Consider the following 22,402-nt stretch of genomic DNA (forward strand, 5'->3'; position numbering starts at 1 on the left):
CAGTACAATTAAAAGTTTCACAAGGTTTTTGCTACCTCATCTGAGAGCAGCATGACTTAGAGACTCTGATTCCAGCGATCACTTACTTTACTGGTTTCCACAGTTTTGATTAAAAACTGTTTTATCTGCTGCAGATCTAGCAGTTCTCTGAATACTGAGCTCTGTACAGTATAACCTCACCCACACCACTGACTGGCAGCTTCCAGTGAACACTGTGCGTAGGCAGAAAGCTGCCCATGAGTGGTGGGGCATGGCTGAACTACCTGGCAGCAGGTTTATTAATCCCCTACTGATAATTTCCTGCTGATAAAACAATGATTTTCTAAAAAAAACCACACTAAGCAACCCAGTAAGTGAGTGACACATCACTAGAAACAGGGTCTCTATATTATGCTGCCCTCAAATTAGGTGGTAAAATCCTGGTGTCAGATTCCCTTTAAAAATCACGTGACAAGTATCCAGCTCAGCTGACCAATTCCAATCTTCAACCTGGTAAGCTGCATGGCGGTCTAAATGAACCCATAAAGTTATTTTTTCACTCCATTGTTTTGTGAACCTTAACCCTATTTTTCCAGGGGTGGAATAAGAAGGATGTAATGTGCAGCAGAAACATGTTGGAGTAGTCTATATTACTACTCTGATGGATTTTGTGGCTCTTTCAAGACAAAATAAACGTTTTTAATTTGGACACCTCTCCTTACTTGGATGAGTAGGAACAATGTCGATTTATCCAGCTGTGCAGTAGAATATAATAGTAATTTATAATTTACATCAATAATAATGAAAGAAGTCTATAGATTTTTGGAAAACGAAGATGTACCTGAACTTCATCTAGTAGGGTTCTGGCTTGTTGAAGTGGTATAGGGATACTTCCCAGGCCGGTCACTGGCTGATAGGACATCTCCACCAGCCATTTCCTCAGTTTTTCTGCCATTTCCCTATAGCGCTGCCATTGGCGTATCTGGCTATCGATGATCCCTCTCCTTTGTTGAGCGCGTCGGATCACTCCTTGCCACTGATTACTTAGCAAGGCCAGCTTGAGGTTGAACTCATCCCTAAAAGATGAAAGTGAGAGTGTAAGGTAAATGTGGAAGAGATCATACTAATCTTGTGCGGAATCAAAGAGATTTTTTTGTTCTCTGGAAATAATGTTCCTCTTCTAAGACAGAAAATTTGAATTACATAGAGAATATGAAATTACATGAAATCGTAAAAAAAGACTGATCACTCTCTTGCATTGAATACATTTATAGTGATTCGGTACCTATCATCCACTTGTCCTTGCTCAAGAAGCCTTTGTCCATCGGCAATTATTGAGTGCAAAATCTGTTGGCGGCTGAACATTTCGGCTTGAAATAGCTGACAATGGAAAAAAAAGGCCGTCAATGGCTGTCACAGATATCTTCGTGGAGAGTAGTGCTGGTTTGCTAGCTATGCGGAAATGGCGGGTTTGGCATGCTGTTCTCTGGACATTTACTGACCTGAGACATTGCCACTTTCTCAAGAAATATTGCGACAGTCAGTAAAAAAACTTTTCTTTACATCTGTTCTGCCTTTTCACTTACTACCACAAATACGCTCCTCTTGTCAAAATGCTGTCACATCCCAAAGAGGGGTAAAGGATGGGAAAAGAAGAGTGCGCGACATTTTCCAACTAGCTTTCACATCAGTTCTAGTCAGCCATGTTGAATGTGGGGACATAGTTCTGTAAGCTTGAACGTTCTTGTTAACAGACACCCACCATTCTTAGCTGAAATCTTATACATGTAATGTGGTGGGGCAGGATTTTTTGAGATAATTGTACAATGCCTGGCTTGAAGTCTATACCCCCATAATTAATAAAAACAGAGCAGAGATGGATTTATCTGTAAAAAAATACTCAAATAATGTATGGTGACTGTATGGTGGGAACATTGCTCTTTCTACAGTTGTGTTAATGATCAGTATGGTGCTATTACATGGTTATTGCGTTGCGTTAATATGTGGGCATGGTGTGGCTGTATTATTTATTCCCAATGCAGTAGTATGGTTGGTAGTATTGATGTTTGCTCAGTAAGAATTCAGGGGTATTTGTTACTGGTATAGTGGTATTCTTTGTTAGTGGTAAGAAGGTGTAGCTTATATATTCATGATATACACTCACTGGCCACTTTATTAGGTACACCTGTCCAACTGTGTGTTAAGACTTAATTTCTAATCAGCCAATCACATGGCGGCAACTCAGTGCATTTAGGCATGTAGACATGGTCAAGACAATCTCCTGCAGTTCAAACCGAGCATCAGTATGGGGAAGAAAGGTGATTTGAGTGCCTTTGAACGTGGCATGATTGTTGGTGCCAGAAGGGCTGGTCTGAGAATTTCAGAAACTGCTGATCTACTGGGATTTTCACGCACAACCATCTCTAGGGTTTACAGAGAATGGTCCGAAAAAGAAAAAAAATCCAGTGAGCGGCAGTTCTGTGGCCGGAAATGCCATGTTGATGCCAGAGGTCAGAGGAGAATGGGCAGACTGGTTCGAGCTGATAGAAAGGCAACAGTGACTCAAATTGCCACCCGTTACAACCAAGGTAGGCAGAAGAGCATCTCTGAACGCACAGTGCGTCGAACTTTGAGGCAGATGGGCTACAGCAGCAGAAGACCACACTGGGTACCACTCCTCTCAGCTAAGAACAGGAAACTGAGGCTACAATTTGCACAAGCTCATCGAAATTGGACAGTAGAAGATTGGAAAAACGTTGCCTGGTCTGATGAGTCTCGATTTCTGCTGCGACATTCGGATGGTAGGGTCAGAATTTGGCGTAAACAACATGAAAGCATGGATCCATCCTGCCTTGTATCAACGGTTCAGGCTGGTGGTGGTGGTGTCATGGTGTGGGGAATTTTTTCTGGGCACTCTTTGGGCCCCTTGGTACCAATTGAGCATCGTTGCAACGCCACAGCCTACCTGAGTATTGTTGCTGACCATGTCCATCCCTTTATGACCACAATGTACCCAACATCTGATGGCTACTTTCAGCAGGATAATGCGCCATGTCATAAAGCTCGAATCATCTCAGATTGGTTTCTTGAACATGACAATGAGTTCACTGTACTCAAATGGCCTCCTCAGTCACCAGATCTCAATCCAATAGAGCATCTTTGGGATGTGGTGGAACGGGAGATTCGCATCTGGGATGTGCAGCCGACAAATCTGCGCCAACTGTGTGATGCCATCATGTCAATATGGTCCAAAATCTCTGAGGAATGCTTCCAGCACCTTGTTGAATCTCTGCCACGAAGAATTGAGGCAGTTCTGAAGGCAAAAGGGGGTCCAACCCCTTACTAGCATGGTGTACCTAATAAAGTGGCCAGTGAGTGTATATTAGCTTATATATTAATGATTTTTTTGTTTGTTTTCTTTTAGAGAGGAGGAACATATACAGTGGGGAAAAAAAGTATTTAGTCAGTCAGCAATAGTGCAAGTTCCACCACTTAAAAAGATGAGAGGCATCTGTAATTTACATCATAGGTAGACCTCAACTATGGGAGACAAACTGAGAAAAAAAAATCCAGAAAATCACATTGTCTGTTTTTTTTTCATTTTATTTGCATATTATGGTGGAAAATAAGTATTTGGTCAGAAACAAGCAATCAAGATTTCTGGCTCTCACAGACCTGTAACTTCTTCTTTAAGAAGAACAGGTGTAGTGATGGCACCTGTTTAAACTTGTTATCAGTATAAAAAGACACCTGTGCACACCCTCAAACAGTCTGACTCCAAACTCCACTATGGTGAAGACCAAAGAGCTGTCAAAGGACACCAGAAACAAAATTGTAGCCCTGCACCAGGCTGGGAAGACTGAATCTGCAATAGCCAACCAGCTTGGAGTGAAGAAATCAACTGTGGGAGCAATAATTAGAAAATGGAAGACATACAAGACCACTGATAATCTCCCTCGATCTGGTGCTCCACGCAAAATCCCACCCCGTGGGGTCAGAATGATCACAAGAACGGTGAGCAAAAATCCCAGAACCACGCGGGGGGACCTAGTGAATGAACTGCAGAGAGCTGGGACCAATGTAACAAGGCCTACCATAAGTAACACACTACGCCACCATGGACTCAGATCCTGCAGTGCCAGACGTGTCCCACTGCTTAAGCCTGTACAGGTACGGGCCCGTCTGAAGTTTGCTAGAGAGCATTTGGATGATCCAGAGGAGTTTTGGGAGAATGTCCTATGGTCTGATGAAACCAAACTGGAACTGTTTGGTAGAAACACAACTTGTCGTGTTTGGAGGAAAAAGAATACTGAGTTGCATCCATCAAACACCATACCTACTGTAAAGCATGGTGGTGGAAACATCATGCTTTGGGGCTGTTTCTCTGCAAAGGGGCCAGGACGACTGATCCGGGTACAAAGAATGAATGGGGCCATGTATCGTGAGATTTTGAGTGCAAACCTCCTTCCATCAGCAAGGGCATTGAAGATGAAAAGTGGCTGGGTCTTTCAACATGACAATGATCCAAAGCACACCGCCAGGGCAACGAAGGAGTGGCTTCGTAAGAAGCATTTCAAGGTCCTGGAGTGGCCTAGCCAGTCTCCAGATCTCAACCCTATAGAAAACCTTTGGAGGGAGTTGAAAGTCCGTGTTGCCAAGCGAAAAGCCAAAAACATCACTGCTCTAGAGGAGATCTGCATGGAGGAATGGGCCAACATACCAACAACAGTGTTTGGCAACCTTGTGAAGACTTACAGAAAACGTTTGACCTCTGTCATTGCCAACAAAGGATATATCACAAAGTATTGAGATGAAATTTTGTTTCTGACCAAATACTTATTTTCCACCATAATATGCAAATAAAATGAAAAAAAAACAGACAATGTGATTTTCTGGATTTTTTTTTCTCAGTTTGTCTCCCATAGTTGAGGTCTACCTATGATGTAAATTACAGACGCCTCTCATCTTTTTAAGTGGTGGAACTTGCACTATTGCTGACTGACTAAATACTTTTTTCCCCACTGTATCCTTAGAGCAAGGCCACAGGTGCCCACACTTCCTGATTCAAAAGTTGTGCTTGGGACCAAGGGACTCTACTTACGCCCCTGCGTGGTGTATATGACAGGGCTGTAGATTAACCTCTAGGGCATGTGCACACACTGAGTTTTTGTCACAAAAACTAAAGGATCTCCTAATACTAGTGAATGATTTTCCTTAAGTCTCATGCACATGTTGCTTATTTTTTCCTTGGGGATTCAATTCTGCAGCATGTCAATTCTTTCTGTTTTTTGCAGCAGATTTCATCCTTACTAATGAGTGGGGAAAACTATGTAACAAAAACGCATGTAAAAACGGCAGCATTCTCCCTGTCAAGAGATGCAGAGATTTCTGTTGCAAATACTTAATGTGGGTACATACCTTGGGTCTTGCACATGTAATAAAACTGTCCAGTGTGGATCTCCCAAGGTGGGATTGAACAGAATGAGCAATAACCCAGTCCGCCTTCATTACTTACCTCATGTGCCCTTTGCTGCTCTAAAAGACTCTGATAATTTCCAGGGATCTCCACCGCAAGCTTCTGCTCTGTCTGTATCAAAAACTCCATCCAGGTCTCACATTTTTCCAAAAAGGTCTGATGATGTAGTAGGAAAGACTGCAATTTGCTGCAAAAGAACCAATAATTCAGAAGAATCGCTGCCACTTGAACATAATGATTGATAGTTAAACTTCGGCACTCAGAAATATGTTGCAAAAAAGAAAGATTATTTGACAAAAAAAACAAAAGTTGACCAATGAATTTCAGATAAATCAATGTTTCGGCCTAAGTCCGGCCTTTATCAAGATAAATCTGTAGGGTATAGGGTCTCACAAGTTTGCAACATAGACCGAAGTTTAACTATCAATATTATACTCATTCACTTCTGAGCACCATATGCTATACGGTTGAGCAACCATTTCCCACTTTCATCTGAACATTATGAACATAAAAAAACAGTAGACCTAAAGTAAAATACAAAGTGAACCTACCTACAGATACAACGCAGAACGCTTGAGCTTTATATTTTCTTTTCTAAAACTCAAATGTCTAAATATCCCATGTTACATTGAATGCTTGCAAATAAGCAATAATAAGACTAAAATAAATGCCATAACCAGATTTTGCCACTATAACTCTCCAACCAGAAACACGTGCTGAAGATAGGTTTCATAACATCTAATTCACACTAAAAGGAACTGAATTATATCAATCCATTAAAGAGCATTAGCTCTCATAACTAGAGCTGAGTGAACACGAACTGTAAAGCTTGTGGTTCGTACTGGACACCCAGTGTCCGGGGCTGAACTCTGGAGGAGAGAGATTTTTCAGCTCCAAAGATTGGGCCCCCATTGATTTCTAAGGGGTTCGGGTTCAGGGTCAAGTTCGGGCGCTGTTTTGGTACCCAAACCAAACTTTGGTCAAACTCAACAAACCAGAACTTCCACGGGTCCGCTCATCACCAACTCGTAGCAAATAACACACGCAGAACAATGCAAAAGTAAGTAAGGCAGGTGAGGAAAAAATGCTGCAAAGTATGAATGCTTTCAATAATAGAAATGATAATAGTTTATTTCATCAAATCCTTTTGTCTCTTCATGTATAACTAGGAAGACGCCTATTAGAAAGGCGTAAGATTGGTTCCGAATTTCTTCTGCAGCACGATAATGACCGCAAACATAAAGCCAATGTCGTTAAAGTGACAGGCGCGTGCCTGCAAGTATGTGATTTGAATACATGCAGTCATGTGCAGACTAGATGGGTGCGGACTCGCTCAATGCAAGTGTAGGCTGGACATAGTCTAGTCAGAATGTGGTCAGCAGAACGTAAATAACATACTTGTGGTCGGTCACATGACTGCCCGCTCACGACACCGGAGAATCCTCAGAGTGCGCACTGACTGCAGACTTGTCTAATTCAGGATAACCCCTTTAAGCACGGTCTTCGGAGTTAAGAATAACAAAGACTCCTGGAAGTGATGTGATGAAGTGATGATATGAAGTAATAATATGGCTCATATATAGCCCTGATCTCAACATCATCGAGACTGTGAGGTATTCCCACGAAGAGACAGGAGGATTTACGGAAGCATACATCCACAGAAGATCTACAGTTTATTCTCCAAGATGTTTGGAACAACCTCCCTGTCGAATTCTTTCAAAAACTGTGTGCATGTATACCTAGAAGAAGTGATACTTTGTTAGTGTTTTTAATGCAAAAGGTGGTCATGCCAAACATTGACATAATTTAGATTTCTCCCTTGTTCATCCAATTTTTTTTAAATTGATACAAATAAACTAAGAACACTTCTATTTTTGAAAGCATTCTTACGTTTCAGCATTTTTTTGCACTCCTGCGTGAAATGTTTGCACAGTTTTGTATACAGTATTTGTATACAGTATTTTAGAGATGGGAGAATCGTTTTGCAGGTCTGCTGGATGGGACGTCTGCAAATCTCCCTACTCCTCGCATTCTTGGCCCTTTATTTGATTAGCCGGACTGGCACGATGGCATGTTTGTGGCATGATGCACACGTGACATCGTGCCAACCTAATTAAAAGAAGAGAGAAATGCTCAGAAGTAATAACATTTGCAGTCCTCCCATCCAGCAGTCACAAATTATGGACCTCTCCAATGATCGGAGTCAATGCCAAAGAGGAATATGTGGCGCCACTGAGGATTCAGTTGCCACAGAGGTACTTCACCTCCTCCTGAGGTGTGGTACCCCACCATCCAGGTAGGTTGGAGGCTCCTGACCACGCTCCAACATCTGCATCCCACACAACACAGTAGTTCAGCAAAGCCACATTGCGGCTCTCTGCTTGGAGTGTAGCAGAGCACCTTTGGTGGCTCCCTGCTTGGAACACGAAACGTGCTGGGAGGCGGGTGGAGTGAGAATACATAAAAGAGTGGGAAGGTTTAGGATTTCGGGTCAGTCAGTCAGGAGGAGAGTGTGAGGAGAAAAGATCCCCGGGAGAGGGATGGAGGAAGGAGGTGCTGCAGCAGACCTCAGTGACCTGGGTCTGCTGGCACGGGAAAGGAAAGAAGGAGAGAGACATTGAACAGAAACCTGATCTTCCATAAGAAGGAGAGACTAGTACGGAATGAAGGAGTAAAAGGGAACAGAGGACGTGGGTTAGGAGAGAAGCCTGCCTAGAAGTTCTAAGCGCAAGTCCAGGGCCCGGTCCCTTGAGGTTGTATGGATACTAATGTTCCTACAGCAGACACCGGTGGAGTAGTGAGCTGTAAATGCACTACTCCCATCTAAGACTTGGGGGCACAACAGCAACTTGGATAGTGAGCCGGGACTCAGGAGTAAGGAGTCCCCGAAGCAGGCTACAGCTGTCTGCCGTACAAGTATGGTTCTTGAGAACATCTGTCAGGAGGAACTCCAGTGTAACTCAGTACTAGGAGTACTTCACACCAAAGGCGCTATAAGAGGAGACGTTCAGAAAGGCACATGTTGGCGGAGTGTTGGAAGGGAGCATTCCATCTGACCTGGAGGTTGACTGAGTCCCTAACCCGGAGGACACGGCACGGAGGCAGGCACCTGTGTGTACTGTCAGGGTCCTGACAGCGCCGGCGTACAGCCTCCGCTAAGCAGGGACTCACCCACACCATAGGGACCCCTGGGGACAAGAACAGCCGGAAAATAAAGATGCAAAGGACCTGAATGTAGAAGTTTAGCAAGCCGGCATAGGACCTATGGTCATGTGAACGGTCATGTGACCGCAAGGGTGCGGGGCTTAGCGTCCTGCTTTCAGAGAAGGTAGAAAACTCCGTACAGTAATCTGATTAAGCTCCCGGAAGTCGAGACAGTGACGTAACCCGCCATCTTTTTTATTTACAAAAAAGAAACCTGCCGCCACAGGTGAGACTGAAGGACGTATGTGTCCTTTGCGCAGACTTTCAGCAATGTACTCCTTCATAGCCAAGCGCTCAGGACCGGACAAATTAAACAGACGGGCTTTAGGTAATTTAGCCCCCGGGACCAGCTCAATAGCGCAGTCAAAGGGTCTATGTGGCGGTAACGTCTCGGCCTCGCTTTCGGAGAATACATCTTCGAAGTCCTTCAGGCATTCCGGAATACCTTCCAGCTCGACAGATGATACAGACACAGATTTAACAGGTTCAACCAGCAGTGCGGATTTATCACATAACTTAAAATCATTAAACCCCCATTGAACAATCTCCCTCGTTTTCCAGTTAATAACTGGGTTATGGCGTAGTAACCAGGGCATGCCCAACACCAACCCTGCAGGTAGATTGTCCAGAACAAAACAACTTAGGTTTTCCACATGAGTATTGCCCACTCTGAGCGAAAACAAGTCAGACATAAAGAGAATTCCCTCCTTAGTGAGGGGAGAGGAGTCAATGGCCATCACCTTGATCGGAACCTTCAGCCTAACTGTCCCTATCTTGCAGTGTGAGACCAATTGGGAGTCAATGAGATTAATCGATGACCCGCAGTCCACGAAGGCTGTAGAGGAAAAAGAACTACCGTCCACAAACAGTTCCACAGGCAGTAACACTTTAGAAAACGAGGAAAAGGGTACCTGAGGGTCTGAGTAGTCTCCCCGTTGACTACCCAGACCTAGTCGTTTCACGCCGACCGGGTTGAAGACGGGCAATCAGGACACTCCCTTTTCCAATGTCGCATTTTACCGCAGTAAAAGCATAACTGCTTGTCCTTCCGGCATTTCCTCTCCGTATCCTTCAGGGAGAGGGCGCCTACATCCATGAGCTCAGGGGCAGTCTCTTTTCCACTGGGGAACAATGGAGTCTCCACCTGCATCACCCCTCTGGCCCGCAGCCTGCGGTCCATCCGGATGGCCTGGGTCATGGCGTCCTCGAGAGAGTTAGGTGGGGGATGTAACGCCAAGGCATCCTGCAGCCGCTCGGACAAGCCTCTGCGAAAGAGTCCTCGGAGTGCGGCGTCGTTCCAAGAGACCTCTGTGGCCCAGCGGCGGAATTCAGTACAAAACCACTCAGCTGTGTGTTTCCCCTGACAGACACTCATCACCATGTCCTCTGCCAATCGCACTCGTTCAGGCTCATCATAAATGTGCCCGAGGGCCTCAAAGAATGCATTCACAGACACTCTCTCAGGGGCAGTGGGAGAAAGGGAGAAAGCCCAAGCTTGTGGGGACCCTCTTAACAGAGACATAATGACCCCAACCTTCTGACTTTCGTCCCCAGAGGTACGTGGTCTCAAACTAATAAAAAGTTTGCACCACTCCATGAAGACCCTGAACTCCTTTTTGTTTCCAGAAAAAAAGTCAGGCAGTTTAACAGGTGGTTCTGGGGACACCAAAGCAACATCACTCGCCCCAGCCCCCAGAGACCCAGCAGCTAAAGCCCCCCGCACTGTCTCAGAAACCTGCTGCTGAGAACGAGCCAGAGCTTGCTGCTCCAGAGATAAACCCTGAAACATCTGACTCAAGATTTTCATCTGGTCAGCCAGAGACTGTATGGGATCCATAACTCTCTGCATAAAAAAACCCCAAAAAACTTAATGGTCAGTTATAATGTCAGGGTCCTGACAGCGCTGGCGTACAGCCTCCGCTAAGCAGGGACTCACCCGCACCGTAGGGACCCCTGGGGACAAGAACAACCGTAAAATAAAGATGCACAGGACCTGAATGTAGAAGTTTGGCAAGCCGACATAGGACCTATGGTCATGTGAACGGTCATGTGACTGCAAGGGGGCGGGGCTTAGCATCCTGCTTTCAGAGAAGGTAGAAAAATCAGAGTCAGGCAAAGCAGAGGTCAAGCACAATACAGGCAAGCGAGGTACAGGAGGGATAAACAGACGGAAGGTCAGACAAAGCCAAAGGTCATACAAAAGATATCAGTACAGTACCAGGGATGAGACAGAACGGATAGTCAGGGCCAAGCAGAGATCAAAAACCAAACGGACGTAGAAGGTACCAAGCAGAATCCAAAGCGATATCCAGAGAACAGACTGAGTCATATACAGAGAATCAAGCAACCAGAACACAGCACTAACACACTCAGGGGTCACCACACAATGCCAAGGGCAAAAGTATAACTGATGGGGGATGGGAGCTTCCTGAGGCTATAAGAAGCCTCCCCAGAACCAATGAGAAGCCACCATAATAGGTCCCAGGTGTGCAGGTGAGAGTCTGCACTGAGATCAGAACATTAACCCCAGAAGTGCCGGTCACCCAGCACTGGTATCATGACATGTACTACAGACTGTGAGTAAAGCTTTGGAACTACATGCCCTGGTGTCCTCCAATTATTCCTGCGCTAACACACCCTGTACCACTACATCGGGGTACCAGCTTCTACACTGCCTGTGCCACTCCTCTTACCCTACATCTACACTGCCCTGGGACTACAGATGCACCTGTGGGGAGCTACACCGTCTTGGCTGCACCACACCACCAGTCCCAGAGGATCTGCATGCAGCATCGGCTTAACATCTCACATGCCGAACACCACAGGTGGCGTCACGAACTATTCCATTAACTACATTTCACCATTCAATCTCCCCTATTACTTGGGTGCCCAGGGCCACGGACCGGGACACTGCTGCTGTGACACATCCCGCTGACACCAGCCCGGTACCGAGAACCCCACAGCCCTGGGAGGGCGACCCAATTACATGAGCAATGTACATTACCTGAACCTTTCTGTTGTCTGAGAGGAGGCCATTGCCCAATTCCTATTTAAACATTGCATGCGTTTGATTTCCTTATCATTCAGTGGTAGTCGATATCCTAACTCATTGAGACGATCCAAGTCTGGTGCCATGCTGCTAAACTTTAACATCTGCCTCTGCAACACAGAAGTATATGAGAAATATGAAGCCCACCCTTCTACAAAGCAGCATGTATTCTGCAGAATCAGACTGTGGTCTTGTGCTCTAGCTTACTTTCAGCTCCTCCATCCTCTCTTGAATTGTGGAGAGGTCTGATGATCGGTTCGGGTCCTGTCCATTTAGAACATCTCCGGCTTCTAGGAGCCACATTTCTAGGTTTTCAAGACTCTTTACAAATGTTTCATAATCCAGGACACCCGCCTGCAACAAAACCAACAGTAACAATATAATATCATGTTTCCATTTCGTGTAGTACGGAATATCCCTGCCAAAGGAAATGTTCAAATATGTATTATTCGTAAAAATAGTTTTAGATAGACCAGCCAGCTGTGTACTCTAAAAGTCAGAAAAATTCACATTTTTATTGTATGTCGTATTAGAAATGGTCATGACTTGCTCCACAATGCAGAAAACATTATGCTCTTTAATGTTATTAGACACTGAATATCACAATAATCAGACGCAGGAACCTGCTATGATGTGTTATGCTATATACATTATGACTAAAGTGCACGTGACCGCTGCAGCTAATCATTGGGCTTAGAGGTAATGCCAAGATGTTCAGCACAAGAATACTGAGCCCAGTGATCGGGAGCAACAGTCACAAGTGCTGTAGTCATGATTTCACTGCTGCAGCCTGTCACTGAAGACCAGGGCAGGGGTGAGAAATGTGCGATTTTTAGCCTTGGAAATCCTTAGGAGTACATCAAGAAAGCTCATACAAAGTCATACAAGCAACCAGAATCCAAGTAACCCTTATTTTCATAGCATATGAGTTGTGCAAGAAAAAAAGTTCAAGGGCTTGTCCAGTATTATAAAACAATACCGCTTTCTTCCAGAAATAGTGCCCCACCTGTCCACAAGTTGTATTTCAGGTCAGCGCCATTCACTTTAATAGAGCAAAGCTGTAATACCAGGCACAATCAATAGACAAATGTGGTCAAAAGCAGCTACCGTATATTTTTCAAATCCAGGTCCACCTCTTCAATGCTCTTCGCTATGGCCCATTTTATAACACATAACATTCAGAATGAAAAATTGAATATGAACATAAGCATATATTCATTCTCACAAAAATGTGTACCTGCAGTATTGCCTGTTGGCGTTGTAGTGCCTGCTCCAATACTGACAAACGCTGGCTCAAGGAAAGGTGATCGGACAGGATGGTTGCGGCAGCAGATGAGTCGACCTGTTGTTTAAGCTGCTCCCCTGTCTCCTGGAGGACAGCCAGTGACCCTTTAGTAGCATCCAGGTTTTTCAAAAGACCCTGAATTGGTCAGAAAACACATTAATGAGAGAAGTGAAAAAACTCTTGACCTAGCAGTCTTCTGATCTCTTAATCATACACCTTTCTAAATGGGTTTTGGCTGTTTTTCAAACACATTTTTAGATAATGGGCAAATGCCCTACATTTTTCTTGGTTTTCACAAATCTCCCTCATAGGCATAAATCTAAACATAAAAAATGACAATGTGAAGCTGTAATAGTACATGTTAGATCTACACTTTGTGACATTATATATACTGTATATATATTATATATATTATATACATATGAACCGCATATATATATATATATATATAATTGTTTGTATTTATTTACAGGGTGAGCCATCTATATGGATACACCTATATGGATACACCTATATAAAATGGGAATGGTTGGTGAGACAGTGGATTGGTCATCATGGGCCAGTTGAATGGCCACCAAGGTCTCCTAATCTGACCCCCTTAGACTTTTATCTTTGGGGTCATCTGAAGGCAATTGTCTATGCTGTGAAGATACTAGATGTGCATCTGAAACAATGGATACTGGAAGCCTGTGCTAGTATTTCTTCTGCGGTGTTGCTATCAGTGTGTCAAGAGTGGGAGAAGAGGGTTGCATTGACAATCCAACACAACAGGCAGCACTTTGAACACATTTTCTCATGAAAGAATAAAGTTACGTTAAAACCAAGCACACCATTGTTTTTCTTGTGAAATTCTCAATAAGTTTGATGTGTCACATGACCCTCTTCCCATTGGAAAAAATAAAGTTGGATTCAAAATGGCCGAATTCAAAATGGCCACATGGTCACCACCCATCTTGAAAAGTTTTCCCCCTTCCATATACTAATGTGCCATAAACAGGAAGTTGATATCACCAACCATTCCCATTTTATTTAGGTGGACCCATATAGATGGCCCACCCTGTATATACAAATTACATATATGGTATATACTTATATCTACAAAATATATATATATATATATATATATATATATATATGTGTGTGTGTGTATGTGTGTATAGCAATATCTATATATATGGCTCCTCTGTACAGAAAGCAAGAATACAAGTATGTATATGACAATACACTAGCTCCTGAACAAGTTGAATCCTAAGATCTCATGATGGGAATTAGTTGTCATTAACAAAGTTTTCCAATCTGCTGCCTGTCCTGTAGATTGGGATTTCTGACGTGCATTTCATTTTTATTGTAATAATAGCTGAAGAGCCCGGAGCTGCCCGGGCATAGTAACTAACTACGGTTAGTTATAACAAATTATAGTGATTATTTCTATATATATAAAGCTGAGTGTATAGCCCCGCCCATTCCGCATAGCCGCATTCACTATAATATCCCACTATCCCGTCAGCCAGAGCTACCGGACTACTACCCCTAATATCCCACATCATTCCGTCAGCCAGAGCTACCGGGCAACTACCACTAATATCCCACATCATCCCGTCAGCCAGAGCCACCGGGCAACTACCACTAATATCCCACATCATCCCGTCAGCCAGAGCTACCGGTCTACTACCCATAATATCCCACATCATCCAGTCAGCCAGAGCCACTGGACTACTACTCCTAATATCCCACATCATCCCATCAGCCAGAGCCACCAGACATCTACCACCAATATCCCACATCATCCCGTCAGCCTGGAGTCAGAACCAGAGAGCTGAGTGGAACGGTCCTAATTTCCATACTGAGGATCCCTTTAAGAGAGGCCTGGTGTCAGAACCAGAGCGCTGAGTGGATTTGCCCTGACTTCCATACCAATGATCCCAATAAGAGGGAAGATGTGCCTACGGGATGGAGGATGTGTGATGGGTATATGGGCACGGGAGGGGGGATTCATTTCTGTCATGTGCTCTCTGCTCCTTTCTGGGGGGTAGACAATGGCTGGGAGCTTATGTTCCCAGGGATGCTATATTTCTCCCACCATGTCAGTGTTTGCTGAGGTGTTGTCAAGTGGGAAAACTGTTGATCATAGCAACCAATCACAGCTCTGCTTCTTTTAACCAGCTCTGGTGAAATGAGAGATGCTTAGTGATTGATTGCAAGGAAAACTGTTGCTCATAGCAACCAATCACAGCTCAGCTTCTTTTGAACAGCGCTGGTGAAATGAAAGATGCTTCGTGATTGGTTGGTGATACACACACACACACACACACACATTCGTTTTTATATATAGAGATAACAATGGGTGCCCTTTGTGGCTAACTCTATGCTGGACCCATATTGTACACTCATTTCAGGTTTTCGTCCAGACAACCAGACAGATTTAACAAGATATTATATGTGCTGTGTGTTCTCAGTCTTCGGACCGATTGACCATCTGTTGTGTATTGGGGCCTCTAAAGTCTCCAACAACGCAATATGTGGGGAGACATAAGGGTGGGGAAATTGTTTTTTTAACTGCCTGTTCCCCTTTCTTACCGGGAACACGTGCATTGGTCGAATCGTGAATGAATGTACAGGGAGAGAAATGTGTATGGTCATCTGGAGTGTCAGTTCCTTTTTGTGATACGCTTGTAAATGAAAAAGAAGGTAAAAAAAATACAAATGTATACGAAAGCCTTTCATTATCATACATACACTGCATTCCTGTATCCAGGTGGCGATCTCTTCGTCTCCTATGTCCTTGTTGGTGGCGGTCTTGAGTAACTGATTGGTGCGATCTTCTTGCAGCTGAACGTTATTTGCACACTGAATGCAGAAATCCTTGTATTTTTGCCACAGGTGGAGAAGAGCCTTGCTCGAGTGCAGCTGTTCTGCGATATCTTCAAATAAACTATTCCACCTTAAGATACAAAATTGGTTTTAGAAATGTCAAAAACACGTCACTCAAGGCCTCGGTCACATATATCTGCTCTGACACAGATTGCTGCACAGATTCCGTGAAGAAATACTTGTTAAATCTGACCACAATCCGCATCGAATGCATGTGAATGAGGTGTCAGCAAATACATTCACATACGATGGAAAAGAAGCGGAATGTGAATAGTAAATGAATGACAATAGGGTAATGTTCATGCAGATCTGCTGCACAACTGCAGCTTGGAGCCCAAGACCTAGCATGTCGCTTTATACAGGTAGACGATGCTTACTGCTTGGACAGGATTTCCTCATACTTAGAAAATGCAACTTAAAAAAAAAAGGCACAAGTGAAAAAACAACGGCGATGAAAAAGTTGCACCTCTTCTCTACACAGACCCTGTCATAGAAAAACTGATGTCATTTTAGCCATGTGGAAGCTTGTGACAGCGTCATCATAAATGTGGATACAGTTAGCCTCGAAATTGGGTAAAGTGATGAATGTGGGTCAATGTAGATAATGCTTTATTTCCAAAAAACAGGACAACCCCAGTATGGCAGCTGGCCATCTAACATTTCTAGACGCAACAGAAGAGTCGAAGGAGTTGGCATCTAACTGTCTTAGGATAAATGGCCCATCGGATCCTTGTGTCTGAAGAGGTTCGGAAACATGAATGCAGACTGTCAGTAATGTTTGGAACAAGTAGCTGGAGTGCTTGGACTGAAAAATAATTCTGTTCCTAGAATAGATCCTGCACTTACCTTGCGGTGACCTCTTTTAAAGTGCTCTTCAGTGTTTCTCCCACAGAAGAATTACAATCATTCAGGAGCTTGTTGGATACAGAACCAAACTTGTTTAGAACGGCCTCGTGCTTCTCCAGCTCTTCCTGTAGACTCTGCGGATGCATGAAATGAACTCGGCTCAGGTGACCAACGCAAACATGCTTAGCTATTTATAAGACATGGTTTGGCCAGAAGCAGAACAAAAAAATGGACAAAGGCGGAATTTTAAAGGGTTTCTGTCATATCTCCAAACACTATTAACCAGCAGATATAGGGTTAATTGGCAGTGCCCAGCTGCTTTACTTAAAGCCCGGCTACAGGTTGAAAATTAACTTTATTCATTCTGGCTTTCTGGCATAGAGGTGTGCCATAGTGCTTTAATCACTGTTCACTATACTGTAAGCACGTCCTGGCACTTTGATTGACAGTTCGTGGTGCAGAGCATCTGAGCTGTCAATCAAAGTGCCAGGTGTGCTTAGAGTGTACAGAGCGTGCTCACTGTGCACCGAACAGTGTCTGAAGCCGCTCCAGCGCACCTCTAACTGAAAGCAAGTATCTCCATGGAGGAATCAAATTCATTTTCTCCCGGCAGACTCAATTACAGTGCGGCGGCCATACAGCACTGTAATGCTAGCAACTTGCAGACTAACCTTACTGTATATTTACAGATTTATAGGATGAGGATTTTGTAAGCTTCTACTCAGTTTCTGCTCCAAAAACTCAGCTTAAGTCAGGATATGTTAACATTTATTTTTTGGAGCAGAATCTCTCCAAATCCTCCTCAAATCCTCAAAGCTTGGTTCTGGTGATGTATTAATGTACTGATGGTGGTGCTGGTGATGTATTAATGTACTGATGGTGGTGCTGGTGATGAATTTGCATAAGTATGTCTTTAATTTTTTTGCGGCCCTTGGTATTGCTTCAGTATGGCAATGCAGCTCTTGGACCCAAAAAAAGTTGTGCATCCCTGTTAAAGGGTCAATAACGACTTTTAGGCCAGAGGCACACTACCGTATAACACGGGCGAGTGCATGCGATATAACATTGCATAGGACTCGGTCGAGTGTTACTCTATGGCCTGGCGAAACGGCATGCGAGAACAATTGCAGAATGATGTGATTGGCAGCGAGACTCAGCTCACTCGCATCCACACAAGTCTATGGGTGCGAGTGACACAATGCACAGCAATTGGATATCATCCGAGTGCGGTGCAATATACGCCGACGCAGGCAGAGGAGGAGATGGAGAGATTAGTTTCTCTGCCTCCTCCGCAGCTGTGCTCCGATCCTCTATGTGCGAGAGGATTGGAGCACAATAGCATGTAATTACTGCCGACACTCTGCTTTTTGCTCCAGAAAAATCTGCTGCAAATACTAAATGTGTGCACATGCCATATATATTTTAGAATGCATTACACCTGTCTCGATGCAAGTAGAGCCTTAAGGGATTTTTTATGATAGCTCTTAAACAACGTGCCACCAATAATAATTCTATAGAAAGTATATTCTGATGGTCTCTCACCTGCAGGTTCTCTACTTGAACCTTCACAGCTTCCATGGATCCTGTCAAGAGCCGGAAGCGGGACAGGGAATACCTGGCTTCCATCAAATAGCTGTTTAGCTCTTCATAAACCTTCTTGTAAATGCTCCAGTGATCAAGTACTGACTGTAACAAAGTCTTCAGCTGACACACCTAAGAAAAACAATAGAGACATAAAACAAACGTGACTTTCGTCTGCTTTTTCCTTTCTTTGTCCATGGCTTCAGGTGAAAGGAAGAACAAAAGATCTCAGTTTTTGGTAGCAGTCAGCTTTTGTACCTTTAGTCCCCCTGTTCTTGGTTATTTACTCTGCTGTTGAGTCCACAAAGGAGAAATGACTGGACCAAAAAGCACATTGTACTTCTAAAGCAACAATATGTCTTATAATTGTGACTTGAAAGTAAATCCAAGAGGTACAAAGGAGACAACAAAGACCACATGGAGAGGAAAGCGAAAGGGAGCACTGATCACTACAATGTGCAGCGTTCAGAATATTTTTGGCTAAAATTCTGCAGAATCCTTTTATTCAGTACAGGAAAAACCGAGGAATAGAAAAATATAACTAAAATATTTTTAACACACTATTAGAAAAGTAATAACAGTATATGATTTTTCTGCATAGAGTTTGGGGATTCCTCTGGGAAATCCAGTTTCACAGTGAGAAAATCTTACTTACAGGTCATTTTCAGGTTATAACTTTGGCCCCAGTTTATTACATCGGAGATAGGTAACTTAATGAATACACTTAAGGCCTTGTACACATTAGAAAAAAGTCTGCTGAACACTGCGATTTTCGGGAGATGGTTCGACTCTCCAATGTGTATGGAGGCCTTCCAAGTGTCCCCTGACAGATCATGTTAGGGGACATAAGGACCAGGGGGTTGGATTCAATCATCGATCCTTTTGTACAGGATAACTCTCTCTCATAAAGACAGTGGGCCGAGTGTTCCTGTACAGGGGTCAGGACAGATAGCTGTCACTCAAACAAATGCTGTCTAATGTGTATGGCCAGCTACAGCCTCATGAGATCTCTCTTTAGCTGGACTCATAGAATCCTTGAGTCCTGGAGGATTATCCATCATCTGTTGTGCTGATTTACAAGTAGGACTTGCTATTTCTAATAATGAATCAGGATGAAAGCTTTTTTTGTTATAGCTTTGCATTAAACACACTATTAATTTATTGGTTTAGGGAGCAATGTAAGTTCATGGCACAGGAATCACCCAGAAACGTCTGTGATCTACAGCCAAGAAGTTCAAGGCTTTGCAGGTATTGTGAAACAACTCCGTACTAAGCAGCTAGCGCAGCGGAGAGATTGGGTCAAACAGAAAGGTCCAACTGTCCTTCTATATTCAGAAATCTCCCCCAAAAAATAGATAAAACATAATCACAAATGTAAAACCTCTTGTAAGTTATATATGGGTTTCCTATCCAGTATCACAGTCCAGAGCTGCATTTACAATTACATACAGTCAAAGACCACAGCGTCCCTCCTCAACCTGACGCACATTTCGCATCCAGCTTCTTCCAGGGGAAGCCCAGTGTCCCCCCTAGTTAGGGCGTTCTTGTTCTTTGCTATTATTTTTAATTTGTATTACGATTTTTTTTAAAATGTATTAATAAAGCATTTGTAGTTTATTTTTTTCTGGATCTCTTCGTTCGGCAAACTGGTGTGTTAGTACGAAATTGTGATTATCTGATGTAACGTGCCAGTCATTTTTTCATTATCTGGACACCCTGTAGACTTACGTACAGTAAGCTACATATGCACTGTAATAATTATTTATGTGACTGACATCTTTATATCTATTCTATGTGTATATCTATTCTTATATCTATCTATTCCATTCTGTCGGGTCACGCCGACTGATGAAATGTCATGTTTTCAAGGACATGGGTGTGCAAAAATCAGACTGCACTCGAATGGTCTGAGTGCCGTGCAATATTTTTATCACCCCCATTGACTGGCATTGGCGAGTCTCGTCCAACATATGAGGACAATTGCAGCATACTGTGATTTTTTTTTTTCTCATCCCGATCTGAGCTGAAAAAAAAATTGCAGGTAAGCAGGGACTCCTAGATTAACACTGGTCAGAGTGCAATCTCATCTGTTTTTCTCTCAAATGAGTATGAGCCCTACAATAGAAAATCTCTTCCATCACTTAAGGGAATTTCAGGGGCTTTAAAAAAAAATGTGCCTAATCACCAACAGGCAGAAAGTTGCTACCTACCGATCTGTTGTGCCAGGCGCCGTTCTCCACCAGCATAGAGCAGTCACAGACATCTACTGATATCATGTCAACAGAGCGGCAGTTTGTCTTCCTGTTGACAAGGCGGGACTACTGGTGTCATGCTGATCGATAACCAGCTCTCCACTGCCTAACTGGGGAAGCCGGCTGTCAATCAGCATCAGTAGTCCCGCCCTGTGAACAGGAAGAGAAAAAACTGCTCTGTTGACTGGGAGCAGCTTAGTCTCTGGAAGATGCGGTCAATGACCGGCGCGGGGTACAGCAGACAGGTAGTTGCCTCTGTTAGTTACTACATTCCTTTTTGTTAAAAAAAAATTCCCAGATATGCTCTTTAATAAGCACATTAATATACAGTATTTTTTTTTATAAATTTGTGTATATAGTGTAGCGTCAGTGTATTAATATACTCCCCCATCGCCGTCTGCGCCAGGATCCAGTGTCATCACTTCTCTTCAGACTTTCGGCTCATTCTTATGCTCTATGTGTGAGCTGGAAGTTTCTTTTACAACGTAAGTCTGACGCTCCATAGGTTTACATTGTAAAAGACACTTCCAGGTCACACAGAACGCAGTGTGACCCCGAGGGCCAGCAGAGCAGTGATGTCACTGAGACTAGGAGTAGAATAGCGCTGTGCCCCGGTAGAGCGGTGGTAGGGGAGTATATTAACACACACTACATTACATACACATAAATACATGTTTAATGAAAGAAAACTTCATGGTATGGCTTCTTTAACAGTTAGATAAATGTCAATGGTGCACAAGACTCAGCACTTTGTTCAATGAGCTAGTCACATCCTACGTGGCATATAGCCTATGAATATTCACATGCTCAAGAATGACACCGACCTTACAGTCCAAAAGTGCCCAAGATTGGTTTAATTCACTCAGAGCGTCCATAACTACTGCAGTAGCTTTCTCTTTTTTATTCTGTATTAAGGATATTCCACTTTGTCCAATCTTCTCTAAATCTTTCTCTTTGGCCTTAACAACTTCTTCAAGCTCCTGAAATGGACAGAAAAGAAAACATAAAACATTAATCAGCATGCTACGCATCTTACGCTATTGCCTGGAATATGATCTTATCTGAGGGCAGCATGAGGTAGAAGCTGAGATATTGATTTCAGCAATGTGTCACTTATTAGGCTGTTTGTTATTGTTTCAATACAATGAGTGTTTTATCAGCAGGAGATTATCATTTCTGGAATAGGTGCCCATGTGAGACCTGGTACTACTCTGCCCAGCACTAATTAGCAGCTCACTGTTTATAGACAATGTACACAGAAAGCAGTGGTGGGTGGGGCCAGCTTTCTGAGCTCTGCTACATACTACATATAAAAACTCTGCTTGCACCCAGTAAACTAAGTGAAACCTCACTGGAATCAGGGCCTCTTTCTTATACTATGCTACTCTCAGATGAGATAGCAAAAACCTGGTGACAGATTTCCTTTAAATAGTCCTTTCAAAAAACACAGTGAGAAAATAAGTGGAGGAAAAGACAGGCAAACCATGCTTCAGCTTCTAGTAAGTGTTTTGTGCTAGTATGTTAAGTGTTCACCACTAATGTAAAATGTCATCCAGGTGACAGCTACTTCTGAACATGCCCTACAGACTAAAAGATTAACAGAAATCCCTTATGTCTGTGTGCACTATGGATGGTAGCAAAATAGTACAGTGGGGAAAAAAAGTATTTAGTCAGTCAGCAATAGTGCAAGTTCCACCACTTAAAAAGATGAGAGGCGTCTGTAATTTACATCATAGGTAGACCTCAACTATGGGAGACAAACTGAGAAAAAAAAATCCAGAAAATCACATTGTCTGTTTTTTTTTCATTTTATTTGCATATTATGGTGGAAAATAAGTATTTGGTCAGAAACAAGCAAT

General features: G+C 43.4%; 1 protein-coding gene across 5 annotated transcripts in view; it reads right to left on the reverse strand.

Annotated features, from left to right (window-relative positions):
- The window catches only part of SYNE1 (spectrin repeat containing nuclear envelope protein 1), a 591,877-nt gene that overhangs the window by 89,562 nt on the left and 479,913 nt on the right, over positions 1-22,402 (reverse strand). For all 5 annotated transcript variants that reach the window (XM_073557690.1, XM_073557686.1, XM_073557687.1 and 2 more), the window contains 10 exons: positions 21,368-21,523; positions 18,253-18,423; positions 16,711-16,844; positions 15,730-15,934; positions 12,946-13,128; positions 11,916-12,062; positions 11,664-11,818; positions 5,495-5,642; positions 1,265-1,359; positions 821-1,055 (listed from right to left, as the gene is read on the reverse strand). In XM_073557690.1, the coding sequence (XP_073413791.1) occupies positions 821-1,055; positions 1,265-1,359; positions 5,495-5,642; positions 11,664-11,818; positions 11,916-12,062; positions 12,946-13,128; positions 15,730-15,934; positions 16,711-16,844; positions 18,253-18,423; positions 21,368-21,523 (1,629 nt within the window). The remainder of the gene's footprint in view (positions 1-820; positions 1,056-1,264; positions 1,360-5,494; positions 5,643-11,663; positions 11,819-11,915; positions 12,063-12,945; positions 13,129-15,729; positions 15,935-16,710; positions 16,845-18,252; positions 18,424-21,367; positions 21,524-22,402) is intronic.

This window comes from Dendrobates tinctorius, unplaced genomic scaffold, assembly GCF_039654945.1.
Source record: "Dendrobates tinctorius isolate UK_male_01 unplaced genomic scaffold, ASM3965494v1 ptg000250l, whole genome shotgun sequence".
Lineage (NCBI taxonomy): Eukaryota > Metazoa > Chordata > Amphibia > Anura > Dendrobatidae > Dendrobates > Dendrobates tinctorius.